The sequence below is a fragment of the Eleginops maclovinus genome, chromosome 11, assembly GCF_036324505.1.
Source record: "Eleginops maclovinus isolate JMC-PN-2008 ecotype Puerto Natales chromosome 11, JC_Emac_rtc_rv5, whole genome shotgun sequence".
NCBI classification, from domain to species: Eukaryota; Metazoa; Chordata; class Actinopteri; order Perciformes; family Eleginopidae; genus Eleginops; species Eleginops maclovinus.
The window spans coordinates 4,260,408-4,281,234 of NC_086359.1; the positions used below are offsets into that span (position 1 = coordinate 4,260,408).

Genomic DNA, 20,827 nt, shown 5'->3' on the forward strand with positions numbered 1-20,827 from the left:
ACTTCCATCTGCTGGAAACACCCGCCTCTTTGGTTCCCAGCCAAACAAACAAAGCTCAGATGGAGATTTCTCTCCCTTCAGTAACAGCACAGTCTCTGGCCAGCTGATCTTCGTCACTTAGCCCGGCTGGTTTTATAAAATCCAACTCCTGTTAGCCGGTTACTACCTTTTTCTTACCTATAAGTGACGGTTTGTTATTTCAGCCATTGCGCAACAGTAACGTTAGCTAGCTGCCGCTGCCAGTAAACATCAGCCGGTTGGTCTGTCACCGGCTGTACTTTAGGAAAGGTTCGTCAACTCGAATGACAGTCCCGGTTCGGTTCGGCTCCCGAACGGAGAACAGATGTTAAGCAAGATTTTTTGATTCAAGCTAGCTACCGGGTGAGTGTTTTTATGTGTAGCTAGCTCTGTTAGCTTAACGTTAATATAAATGCTATTTGTTTTGGCTATGTCATGTTTGTCCCTGTGAGGCAGCGGACAAGATGTACTCGGGTATTTTACTGAAGTCATACCGGGTAATATCACACCGTACTGTACATATACTCTGATACAAGTAGACATCTTTCAGTATAAATGTTAGTTAGGTAAAAGTACAAAAGTATTGCCTTCAAAATGTGTGTGGAAAAAGTAATCTTAGTAGTATAGTTATTAATGACATAATCTGTTCATCACTTTAATGTTGCAGCTGCTAAATATCAACTACTTTTTTCAAAGTACCCTGTATCTTATCTTAATTATCTGTGATCTATAAAACATCATATTTTATTTTATGAATCTGAATCTGCAAAGTTATCAATAACATGTAGTGTCGAAACACTGACATTTACCGTCTGAGGTGTTTCCCTGTAATGTCAGGTAATATATAGAAACTGCTTCGTTACTTTGGACAGTAATTCCTCCATTTACAGTTGAGCTGAAACCAAACTTTAAAAAACACATTGTTTACAATATAGAATTAGTTATTTTGTGGTTGTTATCAGAAATGTTTAGCCATTTATCAGAAAGAAAAAGAGATGACTTTTCATTCATATCCAAATCCAGTAATTAGACATGTTGAAGAATCTACTTACTTTTTACTTTGTTTTTCAAGTACTATACTTGAGTACAATGTTTTTAGATTAATTTAACACCTTTAGTTACTTTACAGATTTGGATTAATCATGGTAAATATAATCTCCCTTAAATCAGACTTTAGTTCACCTGCAGTAAATCCAGCAGCTACCCTGCAGTATACAAAGCCATTCAAACTAGCTGCACCTTTACCAGCTCTGAGAACACTTTAATGATCAATCATTATAAAACATATCAGAGATATTATTCTGAAATGGACCAATCAGACAATGACTACTTTTACTGTCACTACTTTAAGTACATTTAGAGGAGAGTACTTTCTACTTTCACTGGAGGAACATTTAGAATACTTTTACTGTGACAGAGTATTCCTACACTCTGGTACTTCTACTTTACTCAAGAACAAGATCTGAGTACTTCTACTTTACTCAAGTACAAGATCTGAGTACTTCTACTTTACTCAAGAACAAGAACTGAGTACTTCTACTTTACTCAAGTACAAGATCTGAGTAGGCTACTTCTACTTTACTCAAGAACAAGAACTGAGTACTTCTACTTTACTCAAGTACAAGATCTGAGTACTTCTACTTTACTCAAGAACAAGAACTGAGTACTTCTACTTTACTCAAGAACAAAATCTGAGTACTTCTACTTTACTCAAGTACAAGATCTGAGTACTTCTACTTTACTCAAGAAAAAGATCTGAGTACTTCTACTTTACTCAAGAAAAAGATCTGAGTACTTCTACTTTTACTCAAGAACAGGATCTGAGTACTTCTACTTTTACTCAAGAACCAGATCTGAGTACTTCTACTTTTACTCAAGTACAAGATCTGAGTACTTGTACTTTTACTCAAGTACAAGATCTGAGTATTTGTACTTTTACTGGAGGAACATTTTTAATGCAGGACTTTTACTGTGACAGAGTATTCCTACACTCTGGTACTTGTACTTTTACTCAAGTACAAGATCTGAGTACTTGTACTTTACTCAAGTACAAGATCTGAGTACTCCTACTTTTACTCAAGTACAAGATCTGAGTACTTCTACTTTTACTCAAGTACAAGATCCGAGTACTTCTACTTTTACTCAAGTACAAGATCTGAGTACTTTTTTAATACTTCCTCCATAATATAGAATAGTATTTAAATATTTTGTAAAGACGCAACAAATGACATACATCATAAGAGGAAGTGAGAAAAAAGTTAATACGAAATCCCAGATAAGCTCTAGAATTTGTCTCATTATTCCTAAAATAAGAAGTACCCGTTATTAAGGGCGTTGTAACAGAGCTGCGTAATATTATACCAAGACAAAAAACAATTTTCTCTCCCAACTTGTGTTATTCTCAAGAAACCACATCGCTTCACTTTGCAAGGTTGGATTACCTTTCACACAAGACCTTACAAAGTGTAAAAAATGTAACTCCTTGACAAGTGAGCTTGTAAATATATGCTTTAATTTCAGAGAACCTTTAAGTTTTGTCGCGTAAAGGTAGTAAATTATAACCTCAGATAATATTCAAGTTTTTTCTCAACACATTTAGTCTTAGATAATAACATATCAAAGTTCTTTCTCATTAAGCTCACCCCTTTTCCCCATCCCTGTATAAAATAAATAAAGATAAATACATAAAGGACCTACAATGGCTCTATAGTATGCCCTTATTTCAATTTCAATTCAGTTGTATTGTTTGATTTCATTAGTGCTCTCATTTGTTGTGTGTCTTGTCTTTCCACCACACAGCACATTAGCCGTAGCAGCCGTGTACATTAACAACCCCCCTCCTGCTCTTTCCCTCGACTCTCCAGTTAACATGAGTGCAATGCGTGTGGATGCTAAAGTGGTGATGCTGGGAAAGGAGAGTGTGGGGAAGACCAGCCTGGTGGAGAGATACGTCCACCATCGCTTCTTGGTCGGCCCCTACCAGAACGTGAGTGTCAGCTGCTTCAATTTCCATCCCTACCATGAAAATAACGAACCCTGGGGGGAGCTGTGGGAATAAATCTCATGTCTGTGTTAATTTTGAAGCATAAAGGTCCTCATGGAAACTGATGCAGAAATGTTTCGGTGTGTTTCTGTACGCGTTAGACAAGCGTTTCTGTGGGATTCTTGCATATTAATGTTGGAGCTATTCAGTCACGCCTTACTCGTGTCCTGTTTGATAATACAACATGAGGCTTTTAGAACAGTCGCATAAAGCGATTCAGTGACGTTGGAAAGTTATGTGAGGGGACTCGGATGTCATGATCAGGTCCCGATTCAAGACGCCCTATTATGCTTTTGGGGGTTTTCCTTTCCTGTAGTGTGTTTATATAGGTTTTGGTGCATGCAAACAGTCTGCAAAGTTTCCTGCCGGATGGAGTCAAGTTTCTGTCGACATTTTTGTGTACTTACCTTAACATAATGACATCACTACGTAACACTTGTTCTTCTATTGGCTAGAGCTCCAACACATTGCATAGGCTAAGGGGCGGGACATCTCTAAGCGCTTGACCAATCACAACAGAGCATGTATATTGATTGAGCAGCTGTCAATAAGGGTAAATAAATATCCACATTTTGTGTTGATACTGTGATATGAGACCAGGTTTCGTCCTGGTTTTTAAAGACATTGTATAACGGCACTGTTTGTCTTTTCATGGTTTAAAGGATTGATTACAAGACAGAGATACCACCATCCACCCTGTTCTATTATTTGCCTTTTAAGTCATTAAATGCACATTACTGAGGATTATTTAACACAAATATTGTTGTGTAGGGACTCCCGACATTTCCATCCATGAGTGTCTGATGCTTATTTTTCCTATGGACAGACTATCGGTGCTGCTTTTGTTGCCAAACCAATCCAAGTGGGAGAGAACGTGATCACCCTGGGAATCTGGGTGAGTCAGGATCTCCCTGAAGAATATTATACTGAACTTTAAGCACCCAAAAGTATGTTTTACAACATGTATGGCTCATTAAGCTTGGTTTCCCATGTTTAAGTTGATTCTTAATGATTTATCTCATTATAATGTGGGATTGTGCACAACAATGCCTTTAGTATACAGACTAATACTCCCTCCATTTACATAAACTACTGTACTGTAGCTTTGCTAATTGTGCTGTCACAACAGAATGTGTTTCACATTTTTTATCCATGGTCTGTTGTCCAATTAAGTTCAAATGAGCACTAAATTAAGGATCAATAATAGGACCACTTTACGTTTTTATGAAAAGTGGCTTTGAGAGTTGGTTGACGTGAGAAAACAATCAGTTTTAGAATCTTATCTCATTAATAATGATGGTACCAAAACAAGTTGTCTGAGTTTTAGGGGCTTCCACAGCAGCAGCAGCAGAAAGGGGAAACAGGCTGCAGCTGCAGAGTTTCTCACACTGGGGATTAAACATCCTTTAAAGCCTGCATGGGGGTTGTACGAATGTTGTAGTGTTTGGTAGATTCACGTTTCTTTCCTCTCTGCTTCACTCAGGACACGGCGGGATCAGAGCGATATGAAGCCATGAGCAGGATCTACTACAGAGGAGCCCGGGCTGCCATAGTCTGCTATGGTAAATCTACATGTGTGGCATTGATTTAACCAGATAAACGTCTTTCTGGACATCAAAGTTTAGGGTTATCTTGTACAGTTCTTTCAAACGGCTTAGATGTGACACCTCATTAAGTATTCAAGTTTTGCAAAACATGCAAATTAGTGGGGATCTGTATGAAACAGAAACTTACTGTTGGTTTATACTCTGTGTCCCCAGCATAAATGGATGGAACAGAGTCAGGCGCCAAGAGCAAAGCAAACACATTTCAAATGAGCTTTAAACTTAATTTCATTCATGTACAGTAAAGGAATATATTTCTCAGCAGTATTATAGCGAACAAAATACCAGAGATTCTTTCCTTAGGTGTGTGACTAATGAAACCCGGGCTGTCTGACATGGCGTCGACTGCTTGTTTCGCTTGTGATATGTCTTGTGGCAGTTACTAAATACCTAAAGCACATGTTAACACAGTGACATAACTTTCTCGTGGATGTAGTCTAATGGGACAGCTCTCAGGTGTCATAACTCCTCAAGGTTTCAAGGTTTTATTTGTCATATGCACAGCAGATACAGCGTATATGTTGGCAATGAAAATCTTATGTCGCGTGCTCCTCCAACAACTCCACATACATGGTGCAAAAGATAAATAAAATAGTGAAAAAGAGAGAAGAATATTTACAATATCAACAATACAGATTTGAGGATGTGAAATATATACATATGTGGAATACATTGAGAGTATTCAAATACTTTACACTGTTGAATGAGGAGGTATGGACAGATGCATATATTATGTATAACAGATGTATATGGCAGATATGTATAATATATAGATATGTGTACTATAAACAGATATGTATAATATATAGATATGTGTACTATAAACAGATATGTATGGCAGATGTGTATAATATATATATATGTATGTGTGTACTATAAACAGATGTGAGTAGACATTCACACAGCTCAGGAGTTCAGTAGTCTTATAGCCTGTGGTATAAAACTGTCTCTGAGTCTGGTGGTCTTGGTCCGGATCCTCCCACTAGTTCCAGTATTAGAGGCATTTCAGTTTTTGGGGCACAACAGCTGGATGCATTTCTAAATTGACTTCACCACATACAGAACTGAATGCACAAAGTTAGGGTTTGTGGTTTTTTTGATGAGGAACTGATCATTGTGCCATTGATATGAATATATAAGCTGAATTTGTTAAGGTTACACTGTTAGAGACTTCAGACAATGCTGCTTCAGTGAAAGTGAAAGTGAGTTTTAAACAACACCTGCAGTAACCCACTATCACCAGAGATAGATTGAGTTATTTAAAGAGGGCACATTCTGCTCATTCTCAGGTTCATATTTGTATTTTGTGTCTCTTGGGACATGTCTCCATGCTCTAATCTTCTTCAGAAAGCTCTTTATGTTTCTCATACTGCCTGTGCTGCAGCACTTCTCTTCACCCTCTGTCTGAAACCAGAGCCCAGTCTGCTCTGATTGGTTAGCTGGCCGGCTCTGTTTTCTTTATGTTCAAGAGCTGGTAGATAAGTTGTTGATTCTAGTCTTAATGTTGCTCTCCTTTATGCAGGGTTGGGTTTATTTACCTTTTGGTGATTTCTAACTTTCAGATCTGACCGACAGCAGCAGTTTCCAGAGGGCTCGGTTCTGGGTGAAGGAGCTGCAGAACTGCGAGGAAGTAAGAGAGCGCTTCTCGACCAAAGTTAGAGTGTGTGGCTAGATATTTTTGTTGCGTTGATTGGAACACTACATTGGGACAAAAATACCAAAAGGATTCGTAATCAACGCCTTACTTTGACTATTTGAAACATGTTTTCCCACTAAAACCTTTTTTCATTTACCAAAAGAAGAAATTCAAATATAGAACATTTTTAAAAAAGCAAATAGGGGAACAGCAGTAATGATGATGATAAATAGAACATGTAAAAATAATGGAACGTATAGACCCTTAATAATCATTTGAATTCAAAAATACAAATTATAAAACCCAGATTAAAAAATGAAGGGACGATGAATCTGATCAGACATTTAATGCCAGTGGACACATTTGTCTGTTTGAATGTAATTATTAATCATCTGTTCTGTTCAATACTACAAATAAAAGTGTAACTGCATTATATAAAGTTGTGTTTAGGGCTTCATACTGTCAACGCATACCAACACAGTCGATCATCAGCTGAAGCAGTACAACTCAAAGTGTCCGTTCAGTAGCCTTGTGTTTGATCCATTGTGTCTGTGTCGTTCTGCAGCACTGTAAGATCTACCTGTGCGGCTCTAAGAGCGACCTGATCTCAGAAGACCGGAGTCTGCGCCAGATCGACTACCACGATGCTCAGGACTTCGCCGACGGTAATTACACTCTGCATATGTGTTTTACATTTAGTCATACTGGTTCAGCTGTGGAGGAAAAGAACATTTTATTTACTTATGCTGTAAGCTAAGCCTAAATCCACTTCATAGTTGAATTGTTTTAATTGAATCCATTGAATGTCCATTTACTGATACTTCTCTAGATCCATAATCAATAACAATGATTCCTCTTTAAGTCTGAAAAATGTTAAACCAGGATTCCGACTAACATTCACATCTCTGAGTTAAGCACACTGCCCAGGTTGGCAATAATCTGACCTCTAACGTGCGTTTAGACCTCTTGAATATGGTTCAAGGATTTTGAGAAAGGGTTGACCTCGATCCGCCTCTGTGTGTGAAGCTGACTGACCGTAAGCTGTTGTGGTTAACCTTCACAGAGATCGGTGCCCAGCATTTTGAGACCTCCAGTAAAACAGGAAGTAACGTGGGTGAGTCACACCTAGGCTTTATCTGATATTTATACACCGTCTGTAAATGAAGGAAGTGGGTTTCCCCTCGGGACTCTGATATTTGCACATCTGGGGAAGCTTTTAAATAATTGGTTGTAGTAAGAGATCACCCAGCCCGACATATCAGGAAAGATACTGTTGTATGCCAGCTCAAGATAATAACAACAACACTACTTTTAACTTTAGCTGGGTCACAAGTAGGAGGCTCTTTTCTTAACAGTCCTGTGTGAGCAAACACTAAACACATATTTACGTAATGGGTGTCTACAGTATGTATGTGTGAAGGACAAAAGGCTGAACAGAGGGATGAAAAGAGCTTCAGAAGGAACTGTGTAAAGATAATATATAAAGACACACATCTGTTGTAGAGAACTTGATACCAGCATTGCAAACATTCAGACAGTATTAACGAGGGGAATGTAGCGGTGGCTATTTGGAAGCATCCCTGTGACTCTTGAAGGAAAGAGGGAAGTGCATAAAAACGTAACACATGAGTCAAGTTGAGACGTAGAAGACATAGTGGCCTTCGCGTCTCACAGCCTTTCATCTGAAAAGCGTTCATGAAAACTATTTGAATAACTTTAATTTATATCTGCATGAAACATGTTAACATACAGTTTTACAATCTGCCACAACATTAACTTGTGTAAATGATTCAGATTCTTCTAGAGAAAGAGAGTAATGGTTAGATAATGTCCTAGTGACACTGCACAAAGCTGAATGGACCTGTTTCTGTGAATGAACTGACAGGACTCGTTCTTCCTCTACCTGACAGATGAGTTGTTCCAGAAAGTTGCAGAAGATTACAGAAGCACTTCCTTCCACGGTATGACACGTGAGTCCTTTATGAACACACACTATGTATGAATCCTTTATATAGGGGACTGTGACAAACGTACCCCTTTTTGTAGCCATATTGTAGGTGTCTATTGCAGGTCTGTCATTCTCCTTTTGCATCGAGTGTACACCTTGCAACAGTTTTGCCTAAAATATAAAAGAAAAATATAAAGTCTGCCTCCTGAATTTGACCCTGAGCTGCTACTTAGCTATTAATTCAGTGATAATAAGTGATTACAGGACTAGACAGGATCAGTACAGGGACATGTCAACAGACAATAAGAAATGTACAGTAAGATAGAGACAAATAACAAAATACCAAGATAACTTATGAACAAACTCTGGATTTATGATAGCTTTAGACGGAGGCTGTTTGGTAATTAAAGACGAATATACTGTATATCTACTCTTGAACAAGGTGGCACGGTTTGTTGTTGATATTGCAATTATGAACTGACTTGTTATATGACGGGAATTGAATTGAGGATCTGCACCAAACAGGATCTACAGAGTACAGTTTGTAGACTTCTGTGCATCACTATATTAATAATTTGGACATTTTCCCACACCAAATATTACGATTACTGCGATTTGGGCAATTCCAAATTGGGATTTTGATAAGATTGCCATTACTGATGCAGCTTCACTTTTGCATGCACATATGATATACATTTTAGAGACAAGATGCAGCAAGAGAAAGACGGATCGAGAGCAGAAGAAGAAAATATACCTCTTTATTTTTAAATCCCCATATATGGTGTCTTCCTGTGTTTCAGTGCAGGAAACGGGCGTGGACCTGACCCCGAAGAAGGACTCATCTTTCTATTCCTGTTGCCATAACAACTGAGGAAGAGGAAGGGGAAAAGGACGTGTTCGCCTCCCCCTGGTTGGATGAGAATCTGTTTTTTTATGCTGGATGAAAGGATGGGAAACTCTGCTCTGGAGCTGGGATCCAAGTCACAGAAATTCAAGCTGCACAAATAGTTTTTTTTTCATTAGGTTTCTTTTGTGCCATAAAAAAACACATAAAAAAACCAGACGGCTTCAAGACTTTATGGAAGAGGATCTGCTATGGCTGCTACTGGGTGTGAGGGATCTAAAAACTGATGTCCAGTGATGTCCTTCTCCTTCCGTAGCTTCGTCTGGAAGTGAAAACGCCTCTAAAGCTGTGGTGTTTATCAATCTGAAGACAACAACGTGATTGTTTGCAGTGCAGTGATCGAGGAGGGTTCTGTTGAGCTGTTTAACCTGGTTGTCCGTTATTCCTGACAAAGAGTGGAGTGAAGCAAACTGGATCTAAAAAACCAAACACTCCAACGTTCCCGTTTACAGACGCCCTGAGAGGCCAATGAGAAAAACAAATCCTGGTGATACAACGTTTAACATCTGGTCTGAATACATTTCTCTCTCTAACGACTAAAGGAAAGGTGGTTTTCCAGCATTTAAGATCCTCTTTTAATTGTATTTTGTCTCTGAAATGGGTCTTAACCTTTCTCTCATAATTTATAAAGACAAGAAAGAAAACTATTTAGATCAGACTTTAGAACAAGTTTCACCAGAGTTGTTTTGCATGAATGAAATGATATGAATCATAGTAATTTATGCCTTAATAGCCACAAATTAAATGTGTAAGTCCAACATTTTGCAGAGCGCTGGCTCTTTAACGTTTACAAAAGCACTCTGGATGTATGAAGAACAGGCAGGGGTCACTGGTGGTACTGCAGAGATAAAAACACTGCCGCCCTGAAGGCGTTGTCCGGTTAGACTGCCATTATAAAAGAGACGTCTATAAAACGACATATATTAATATCTGTATAACCATCCCAGTGTAAAGTCTATGGGATGATCTAAAAATTGGGTAATGCACCCCGTTAGCAACCTTCTTTCAAATGAATGGCCGCCATTTTTGTAGTCCAGTTTCATGTTCATATATCACAGCCACAGTGACGGCACGTAGAACATATGACACATTATCTTTTGCAGAATAAGCTATGATTCTGATTTTAGGGGGACTTTACATTAAGCTGCATGACCTGACAAACATTTTAGTTGCTTTTCCACATTTAAACTCTCAAATGTCTATTTTGTCATTTCAAATGCATAGAGCACACATGGAAATGTGACTGGCAAAATATTCGTTCAGTCTTTGCTTCAGTGAGATGTTCCTTTTCGAAGCGTTTAAGAAACACTTCCCCTCTACTCTGGTGAAAAACTGCAGATTTCACCAACAGGAAAAAGAAAGGTTGTGGTTGAGTGTTGCAAACTGTCCTCTCGGATGTCCTCAGAACAATATCTACAGCTTTGTCTAACTTAAGGACTCTAATTTATTGCCTTTTTAAGTTATGCTGCCTGGAAGACGTGGGGAAATAAAGGATATCTGGTTCCTCCGTGTTGCTGCTTTGACGTGTTGATGTTTCGTTTGTTTGAATTTTGATGCACAATATTTTTCATGGAGGGCGATGTTAAGTACCAATATGTTCTGTGAAATTAAAGCTTGTTGAAATAACATCTTGAAGCTCTGTTAGATTTTATGGGGATTTAGCCTTTGTATGTCTGAGTAAAAATAAAGGCAATACACGGAACAGGAAATCTAAAAAAAGAACGAGGCCAGTACGAAGCTTATTTCATATTTTCTGTTTCATATATATTTATATAGCAGTCGTTTTAACGGGTCAATGGTTGAGATCTAACACGTCATAATTACACAGGCATGAAACATTGCTTGTTGGGAAACTGTAAAAAGGCATTAGTAGGGAAACCATTCCTTCAAAATATCTCCAAAGAAACACACTCTAAGGCATCGGCAGATAACACACATATCAAGCTTGAAGACAGAGCGGAAACACGCATGGCAAAAAAAACAAGTGCAAGCGTCATGGTGGGAGTCTGTTCGAAGCGTCCCGTTGAAGACCTTTGATTCTGATCTCCTGGTCTTCATCAGCATCACAGAACAGTTCATACATAGTGTCTACAGAGCAGTGCTGTCTCTGCTAGGTCTCCTTGTAGAGCTGCTTAATATCCTACGAGCTTTAGCGTCCTGTGACGGTATATAAACACTTTGTCTGAAGCACGACTGTTCTCAGTCACACTGAATCCTCGTCAGGTTTTTTTGGCATGAAATGGTTAGATGTTGATGCTTGCCTCTGCCATCTTCGGTCTAAAACCAGCAGAAACCTCTTCTTCGCGTCAGGGATTTCATATTGAAGCCACACCAGGCAACCCATCATGTGGCACTTTCACATATTTCTGATTTTGAAGCACCATAGAAAATATGCAGGGGAATGAAATGGAAGAAAGGACTTCTGGGTCAAGTAAAATCATAATTACACATCGTTAAACTGATAGTTTAAGAGTCCTTAGTCCTGTGTCATTCGGAGCAGTGCTAATGTTAAAAGCAGATCATTGTTTCTGAGTCTTTCAAACACGTGGCCACCATTTGATTCAAATGCAACCAAGTCGAGGTTAGCGCGGACTGAAGGAGTCTTCTCTAGCACGAAACACCTACAGTACACACTGCAGATACAGCGACTCTCTCCGACTACATACTGCAAATACTAAAACAAACCGGCAGGTGAACAAATGGTTTTGTTGTGAAATGTGTCTCCAAAGTCCCAGATAGTTTTCTTTGTGAGATCTCGAGTTTGAAGGTGCAGTCCGCGCCAGTGTGTGCAAAGTCACTGCGTCAAGAGTGTTAGGATTGTGAGGACAAAACTAAATAAATAATATCTGTCTGTGTATAAATATGGTTATGTACAGTATTTATTTTTATTTATGAAGGATTTATTTTATGTGTTGATTTATTTTTGTCCTAAAATGTTCCTCCAAACATCCACAAGCTCATCAGATACAAACAGTGACGGACCGGGCTATGTGTGATCGGTAAATCGTCTAATAATCCAACGTGTGTCACTCCTCTTCTTCCTCTTCTTCTTCCTCCTCCTCCTCCTCCTCCTCTTCCTCCTCCTCCTCCTCCTCCTCCTCCTCATCCTCGTTGTCCTCCTCTTCTTCTTCCTCGTCCTCTTTGATCTCCACGTACTCCATCACTGCCTCTCCATCTTCTGATTTCTGGCTCCTCTCATCGCCTTCTTCATCATCCTCCTCCGACTCCTCCTCCACTTCCTCCAGAAGATCCTCCTCTTCCTCTTCTACGTCTCTCTCCTCTTCGTACGAGGATATCGGCGAGTAGTGGGGGAGGTCGTACACTGGAGGGCTGCTGGGAGGAGACGAGGAGGCGGGCGCGGCGACGGGGATAGTGATGGGCACCGGGATGGAGAAAGCAGGAAGGGTCTCAGCGGTGACGACCTCCCGGACCTTCCTGGTCTTCTGGTTCTGACTGCCGGTGCCGGAGGCGTTCGGGGCAGTAGAGGGGATGACGGCCATGCCCAGCCCCGAGGTCAAGGCTCTGGGCGGGGGCGTGAACTCACGGATCTCCCCCGGCTCCAGCGGGTCGGGTCCGCAGGGGTCGTGCTCGCTGCAGCACAGCTTCCCGTCCAGCTTGGAGATGAAGAGCAGGCCGTCGCGGTGCAGGTTGCAGTACGAGCTCGGGCACATCTCGCAGAAGGACGCTGCCTCCTTAGCGCAAATATCACACTGATGCCACGGACACTCCCAGCGACCTGCAACACAAGAACATAAAATTACCAACAAAAAAAAATCAATTTCTTGTTTAAAATATATTTAGAAATATTAGATCAGAACAAGAATCAGAAATATGTTGAATGCCAAGTTAAAATGTATAAAATATATACATTTAGAATAGTAGAAAGATAAATATCTATAGTGTATAGAAAACACAACATTAAATATACAGTATAAGTAAGAATTCACTGTAATTTAATACTGAAACTAGATATTTAAACAGGACACTAAATACATTACATTTACATGTTTGCAAACACCCTGTTGGTTCCGTGGTGGTAGAATAATTCAGGTTATTTACATAGTTTTGATACCTCACCGTAAAAACCCTACACAACAGTCTTGCATTCAAATAGTTTGTGGCACTAAATTAGCAAAATCTTTTATCCAAAAGGTTTTTCCAAAGAAACCTCCCGGAGATTTCCCCAGAAGAAAGAGGTTTATCTGACCTGCGGGCCTCTTGGTGAGGTTGAGGCAGTCTGCGTGGTAGACCTTGGGGCAGCCGGGTCTCTTACAGGAAACCATCTGTCCGGCGTCTCCGCAGCTGAAACACTCGTCCTCCCGCTCTTTGGTCACCGGCACCTTCTTCCTCCTACCCCTCCTCTTCATCTTACGCCCTTTATCGTCAGACGGAGGGTTGTTCTGTTCAGAGAGAAGGTTACAGCAAAAGTCTTACCTCAGGTAGTGGTGGAGTGTAACTATACATTAGTATTCAAGTATTTAAGTACATTTTTGAAATACTTTTACTTTATTTAAGCAGCTTTGTACTTGAAAGTTTATCTGAAACGAGGGATGAAGTAAAATACACTTCTTAAAAGCCTAATTTGTCTCGAATCAATTTAAAAATGCATCGTTACCATAGAATCAGTTGCATTGCTGTAGAATAACTACCTGGAACCCGACTGTAAATAAAGGAACTAGCACTATACTGTACATCTACAGCAGAAAATTAAAAACATCATACTGTATGTAAAAGTTAAACTGACCTTTGGCCTGACCCCCAGGAAGCCGCTGCAGTTTGGAGCGCCACATTTACAGACCGTCTTCCCGTTCCCCAAACACTCCAGGTTGTAGTTGAAGGTGAGCTCTGTGCCTGCACGGAAACACAACATATCCCCCCATCAGAATTTGTCGACCAAATAATGGACGTAACGGTCGATGCTTGACCAAACTCTGGTTATATTTGATTTACCTGCAGCAACGTCGATGAGAGCGAACAGGCCCACGCGGGTGTCTCCGCTCACCGTCCACTTCTGCGTCTCACAGTTGGGTTGACAGCAGTGGTTCATGAAGCGCGCCTCGTTCCCCTTCGGACCGGCATCGATGATTCGATCCTGACAAACAAAGACACAACGTTTGAGACTGCAGCCTCTACGCAGCACATAGTTTGGAGAATCACTGTTTTCATGCTAATGCTACAGCCAGTGCAAGCAGAGAGTTTGAAAATGTGTGTTTTTTTTTTACATCTTTACACATTTAATGGAGCAATCTCCAACCAGTAGTGTCAACATGTGTTCTTGTTTGGTTCTTGTTAAGTTCACAGGGCCTGTTTGATCGGGTCTAATAGTTCTCTGGTGAGGTCTGACTGTGCTCTGGGTTTAAAATAATATACTTCTATTTATACGATATAGTCTTAAAGTCTATTATCAACTTTACAAGATTCAAACAGGAAAGAATTTTTCACTTTCCGCAAACTAATTTGGACCTTTTTTTACACAATAATGATGTGTTTTCTGCTTGGTTTGTCTGTGGGTTTGTCAGCAGGTAAACCTTCAGTCGTGGTTTTTATGAAACTTAGAACACGGTGTACCATTGTGCAAAGAGAAAGCCTTTAAATTAAGAAGCGGATCTGAATCATTGATCAGATACACACAACAACAACAGCCTCAGCTAAGGTGCTTTACAACACGCTTTGAAAGGACGGGCTTTGACAATTATTACCAAATGTCTGGTTCTGACATCCTAACACACACACTTTCTACAGCCGTACCTTGTCCAGAGTCAGCATGTAGAAGTTACAGATGTCGTTCTCCTGCGCGTGTCTGATCCTGGACCTGCACTCCTCCTCGTCGATCACCTCCCCGACGTACTCACTCACAAACTGACCCTGGATAGAGGGAAACATTTGACGTCATTAATCCTCTGGGCAGTAAACACTGAGTGGTATCAGCAGTGTTAATGACAGCAGTCAGTAGCTACCTTCTTGATGTCGTGGACGCAGCGCAGCCCCCACCCTCGGGACAGCGTCCGGAAGATCTCCACCTGGCTGTACTGACGCTTGCTGAACGCCTGATTCAGGCAGCGCTCCCCCGCCGGGCAGACCTGCAAACATTTCAGAGCGAACAAAATAAATTCAATGAGACTATAGCATGTTAAATGAACCTGTGATACCGGTTTACTCTTACAACCCTTTCTGTATCTTAAATGTATATTTCTGCTTCTTGGACATCAAGGACAAATATACATCTATAAACCTGCTGTGAAAGCTTCCGGTACCTGAGGGTGACACTCGTAGAGCAGCATGCGGTTGATGCACTCAGAGTCCATCCCGCACGGACTCTCGTCTGCGGCCTTGCAGTTACAGCGCGGGATCTCTGATAGGTCAGCCGTGAAGATCTGAACCTTCCCTATTGGTCGATTCACCTGAAAGAGTCAGAAAGGTGAAATGACATTAATATGTTTATATTTATTGTTTATTTTTTGAAATTTTCATGTCTAATGCCTTGTTTACATGCTGCTGTGACAAAACAAATCCTGAATTTGCATCAATAAAGTATATCTAATCCATCCTTATTTAATCAAAGAGACACATTTTCTTATTTCTTATATTAGAAACTCCTAATTCATCTCAAAATGTAATCACACCAACAAAAATGATTCATTTTTGGAGTAGAAGTAAGTAAGTAAGTAAGGCCACAAGTCTCCTCCCTGACCTTAATATGTTTGTACGGTGGAGGCTTCCTGTCGTTCTTCCTGTCCTCCTGCAGCTGCCGGAGCTCCTTCTCTGCCTGCAGCTCCCGAAATCGAACAGCCGCCTCCTCCAGAGCTGAGGAGGGAGACCAACAGTCAGACACTCTCCAGGTAAAAACCAAAGAAACACAAACAGCCATTTTGCTGAGCACACTCATCACCTTTCCTGTAGGTGGCATCAACTCCTTTCCCCATCTTCTCTCTGCTGTTGGCATCCACGTCCATGTACGGGAAGACGCGGGCCTGATAAGTCCACAGGTAGTCGTTGGAGCCGAAGAAGTGGACGGGAAACTCCCCGACGTCGTGCCTCATCCGCAGAATGTTCTCTGGGATTGTTTTGGGATGGCTGACCTCCGCTGGCCACCACCTTTATGGAACAGGAAAAGGAAAACAAAAGAGAACGACCAGAGTTATTACAATTCAGTGTAAGGTAACTTTTAATTCTGTAAAAAAAGGGGAAGCACTGACCTGTAGCGGCCCACCTTCACCCAGAGGATGTCCTTGTAACGAGGTTTCTTCCCCGCCTTGCAGTCGTTGCAGAACCAGCTGCCTTTAGGCATCTCCATATTCAGACACTCGCGGTGGAACGCAGCGGGACAGGACTCGCAGCACAGCAGACTCCCCCCTGTGGCACGATAGGAGGATAAATGTAAAAAGAAACATAACTCCAAGGCTCATGTTGCTAAATAACGGCTAGATATGCAAATTAGCAACTGTTTCATAACACAATAGGTGTAACTTCATGATCTGATGATATATCCAGTGTTTCTGTCAGCTTGCTGTTTCGTTATTTTGCCACCCAGCGGTTTGTTAGCTGTTCAGGAAAGTGAAGTAGAAATTCCTTCACATATTCCTGAATCCGTACCTTCGGTGCAGACGAAGCACCAGCTGACGTTGACGTGCTCGTGGTTCTTGACGCCGCGGCGCGGGGCAAAGTGGTTGGGACAGATGATGCTGTTGTTGGAGAGGACGATGGTGCCAGCTGCCATGCACAGGTCTGTCGCATGATACGCTACCGGGCAGCGCACACAGCGGACCAGACGACCTGCAGGAGTACACACGGACAGTCAGAGCAGGGGAGGTGCAACAAACAAACAAACACAGGTCATCACCCTAAAACATCTTCTACCTTTGGAGACGGAGGGGCTGTTGGGGTTGGTGATGAAGCAGGTGAGACAGACGTGGATGGAGCAGCGGAAACCGCGGTTCACGGGTGCGGTCGGGGCGAAGTTGGCGATACACTCTCCGTGGTAAAACTTCCCACACACAGGAATCATGCAGCGCCGCACGTCAGCACTGCGCTTTTTGCACACAAAGCAGGTGTGGACTCCTGGGGAGGAGAAAGTAGAACAAAAATCAAATCACTTTAAAGTTATTTTGCAAACAGTTAAACAGACTTTTGGAAACTGGCATTATAATCATTCGGCTGTGTTACAGGTGTATTTACCTGACTTGCACTCCGGACAGACAAACTTCCCTTTAGGCGCCTGGGCCAGCGAGATGCAGGGCAGGTGGAACGCTCCACAGCACTGACCCTCACACAGCAGCAGCTCCCCCGTCTTCTCACACACCTGAGACACAAAACACAACCCACTTTCAAACACCTAATAACATATGAGTAATGATCAGAAGCGAGGAAGGTAGAGGTGTGTTTGGTTTCTATTTTCGGAGTATTTTTACAGATAAATTGTGATATTATTGTTATACATGTACAACATCATATCCTTTATTGCCAGATCAAGTACGAAAAAGTTCTTGCACCAAAGCAGCTTTATTTGATAAAATCATCATGGAAAATATAGAACTTTAACCTAACATTACAATCACTGAAGACAACATGTTGTAGACTCTTTACCAATCATTCATGCGTACAGTATTTATACAAATACACCTCTGAAAATGAAGAAGACATTTGAACTTTAGGACGAAGCTCACCTGACAAATGTTCTCCTTCATGGAGGCCGGACCTCCTCGGTCCCCTATGATCTTCCTTGAGGCTAACAGTGGATCGTCACACAGCAACAAGTCGTCCTTTATGGAGGAGAAGCTGTGATCCAGGCAGGACGGCTCACCCTAAAGAAAAGAAGGTACAGTTTTCTACATCCATAGTTCCTCTGCATACGTGAGGAGAAGAGGAGGAAAGACGGCTGACCTCTGATTCTGTTGCCTCCTTCTTGTCCTCAGCTTGAGGAGCATCCATGTCTGCTGACGGTGTCTCCTCCAGCGTGGGTTCGGGTGCAGCAGGTGCTGGAGGGGAGGGGGCAGGAGATTTGGGAGGAGGGTCTGTGGTGGTGCAGGAAGAAGCCTCTGTTAGTGTCGGTGTGGAGATGGAGGCTGTGAGCTGCCGGCTCTTTGATTTTAGAGATGGCGGTCCAGGATCTGGGAGTAAAAAAGACGTGTTAAATTAGAATAAGGCAGGTGTAAAATACAAGAATAAAAGAAACAAGGTTTTGGAATAAATGACTAACTATTTGATTTTATAAAATGCAGCAGCAAACAGAAATTGAGGTTAAAATAAATTGTTTATTTGAGTTAACACAAACAGGTCCATCCAAAACTGTTTATTTCCTATTTATTCCGGCCTACTTTTTTATAATCTTTACTTTCTGAAGATGCGACGCATGGCTTAGGCTTGCCTTATTCCAACATTTTAAAGTACTTTTCAAATAAAACAAATGCACACAATTACATGTGTTAGTATGTGATTATAATGCATTGCTCTCAGTATAAATAAACTCTGTTGTAAGATAATTCACTGACCGGATGGAGGAGCAGGATTTGAGTTGTTCTTCAGTGTTTTGACCTGTGACAAGAAAGACACATGTAGTGACAGCATCAATATATCCCCCTTAAAACCCCCCTTAGTTGAGATAGAAAAACTAAAGTATAATAAAAGGATTTCAGATGGACTACAGAGCATCAGATTCAACAGAAATATATTCACCTTTTTCTTGGAGCCCGTTGAGGCCTCTGCCACCATACAGTACTCCAGGATCTTCTGAGTGGGTTTCCTCTTCCGCTTCCTCTCCAGCACAGGAGCGCTTTCTGTGAAATAAATATAACAGAAAAGACTCAATGCATTGTTGTATATTTATTAAGGATAACCAATCGTTTAAGCTGCGGACTCCTTACAAATGCTAACATATCTGTGTGAGTTGTTGCTCACATAAGAGTGGATCCCTTCTTTGATACATTTTTTAGGCCTAATTAGGTAAAATTATGCAATATTAAAAACAAAAGAGCAAATATTAGAAAGAACAGTCCCAACAATTCATGCAGATTTTTGTTTGAATCTTGTTTTGCCAAAAATGTGTTTTGTGAGGTTACAGTAACCTTTAGCTTTGACCTCAAGTCCAAGTGTAGAATGTATCATCCTGCTGTCTGGCATTCAATAGAAAAGGGACTTGAGGTCACTGAGGTCTGACATATTTCCTTAAAAAGCCAGGTCTGGACCCTGATGACCGATCTCCATCCTTCCTTTCCTCAGCAAAATCCTGAAAAGAGTAGCTGTTGCCCAACTCCACCTTCTTATGTCCAACCATGAGCTCTATAAACCCCTTCAATCTGGTTTCAGAGCCCACCACAGCACAGAGACTGCCCTTGTCAAAATCACCAATGACCTCCTCATGGCTGCCGATTCAGGCCACGTCAGTATCCTCATCCTCCTAGTCATCTCTGCAGCATACCATCCTGCTCAACCACCAATCCAACTACCTGCCTTACTGGTAAAGCTCTATCCTGGTTCCACTCATACCTCTCAAACAGGCAAAAGTTTGTCACCATCGTCAACTCTAGCTCCTCTCCAGCCCCAGTCAACCAAGGCATTCCTCAAGGCTCAGTGCTTGGCCCTCTTCTATTCAACCTCTAAATGCTCCCAATTGGTCAAATCATCCGCCAACATGGTCTACACTTTCATTCCTACGCCGCTGACACTCAACTCTATATCAGCACCCACCCATCGACTCAGCTCCCTCCTCTGTCACTAGGAAATTGACTAGCAAAGCACATCTGTTTGTTATTATTAAGCATAATGGTTTGCACTTCCAGGATAGAACCTTTAACAACTATTTTCTTCTTACAGTTTGAGGAGAGACACCAACACTACCTTACTCACCGTTGCCTTTGACGAGGCCTTCTGACAGCAGAAGGTCAGCTTCAGGAGGAGGGGTTAGTGTGTCGATGGAAAGTACCGGTGCATCATGGGAAGATGTGTTTTCAGTGTTGTGTATTTGTAGTTCAGAGGGTGTTGTTGTAGGAATTTCCTCAGGAGGTGGCGTCTGTATTTCAGGAGGCACGTTCAGGGAGGGATGGTCGTCGGGTGAGCTGCTGTCAGAGCCCGGGAGTTCGGACATAATGGGTTGAGTTTCCTGTAGAAAGAAATAACTTGATTTAATCGTCATTCGGTGATAAACGGTTAATGTGTAGCCGTACACGTGATATTGGAGGCTTAATGCCATAGCATTGTGTATTATACTACTATAAGTTACAACAGATCTTACTTTGCATGAGTTTTACCTTTCCAATCAACTGGAGAGGCTTTTTGATTTTCTTCCTGGTGGAAAAAATCTGATCATACTCTTCAGTCCATTCAATCAGCCTCTTGCTTGGTTTTCTTATTCGTTTATGTGCTGAAAAAGAAGAAAATACACTATCCTTTTTAGTAGAAGAAGAAATTAGAAGACTTTCATGTATCTTATCGCTCTTCTACATTGGCACCTAGGCAGAAAAAGCGTTGATTATCTTAATTTGTGAGAGTTAGCTTAACTGCTAACACGTAGCAATCAAACAAAGAACAGTTGCTATGGACACCTGCAGCCTGATGTTGCGTTCAAGTGGGTCGTGTTTACTGTGTTCACGAGAAGAATTCCAATGAACACCCCCCGCTAGTGAGATATTCTGAAATCTGAGCTCAGTTGTGATGTGTTAGCGGTCTCAAATGGCAGGGG

General features: G+C 41.3%; 2 protein-coding genes across 4 annotated transcripts in view; one reads left to right on the plus strand and one right to left on the minus strand.

Annotated features, from left to right (window-relative positions):
- rab24 (RAB24, member RAS oncogene family) lies at positions 1 to 10,781 on the plus strand. Of its 3 annotated transcripts, none has more exons than XM_063894603.1 (9): positions 1 to 381; positions 2,818 to 3,004; positions 3,888 to 3,956; positions 4,545 to 4,623; positions 6,228 to 6,295; positions 6,867 to 6,966; positions 7,365 to 7,415; positions 8,212 to 8,271; positions 9,050 to 10,781. In XM_063894603.1, exons 2-9 carry the CDS (start codon positions 2,888 to 2,890, stop codon positions 9,118 to 9,120), a joined length of 615 nt encoding a protein of 204 aa, XP_063750673.1. In that variant the 5' UTR covers positions 1 to 381; positions 2,818 to 2,887; the 3' UTR covers positions 9,121 to 10,781. The 3 variants fall into 3 exon arrangements, with proteins under 3 accessions (XP_063750673.1, XP_063750672.1, XP_063750674.1); XM_063894602.1 differs by having other exon boundaries at positions 3 to 381; positions 2,883 to 3,004; XM_063894604.1 differs by having other exon boundaries at positions 3 to 381; positions 2,883 to 3,004; positions 8,212 to 8,262.
- The window catches only part of nsd1b (nuclear receptor binding SET domain protein 1b), a 20,446-nt gene continuing 10,007 nt past the window's right edge, over positions 10,389 to 20,827 (minus strand). Inside the window, 19 exon segments of the mRNA XM_063894601.1 lie at positions 10,389 to 12,889; positions 13,361 to 13,553; positions 13,898 to 14,004; positions 14,104 to 14,245; positions 14,902 to 15,018; positions 15,111 to 15,233; positions 15,408 to 15,554; positions 15,845 to 15,957; positions 16,043 to 16,248; positions 16,350 to 16,506; positions 16,747 to 16,926; positions 17,011 to 17,211; positions 17,329 to 17,452; positions 17,817 to 17,954; positions 18,034 to 18,260; positions 18,642 to 18,684; positions 18,826 to 18,926; positions 19,996 to 20,248; positions 20,397 to 20,509. Of these exon segments, the coding sequence (XP_063750671.1) occupies positions 12,180 to 12,889; positions 13,361 to 13,553; positions 13,898 to 14,004; positions 14,104 to 14,245; positions 14,902 to 15,018; positions 15,111 to 15,233; positions 15,408 to 15,554; positions 15,845 to 15,957; positions 16,043 to 16,248; positions 16,350 to 16,506; positions 16,747 to 16,926; positions 17,011 to 17,211; positions 17,329 to 17,452; positions 17,817 to 17,954; positions 18,034 to 18,260; positions 18,642 to 18,684; positions 18,826 to 18,926; positions 19,996 to 20,248; positions 20,397 to 20,509 (3,395 nt within the window). The 3' untranslated portion in view covers positions 10,389 to 12,179.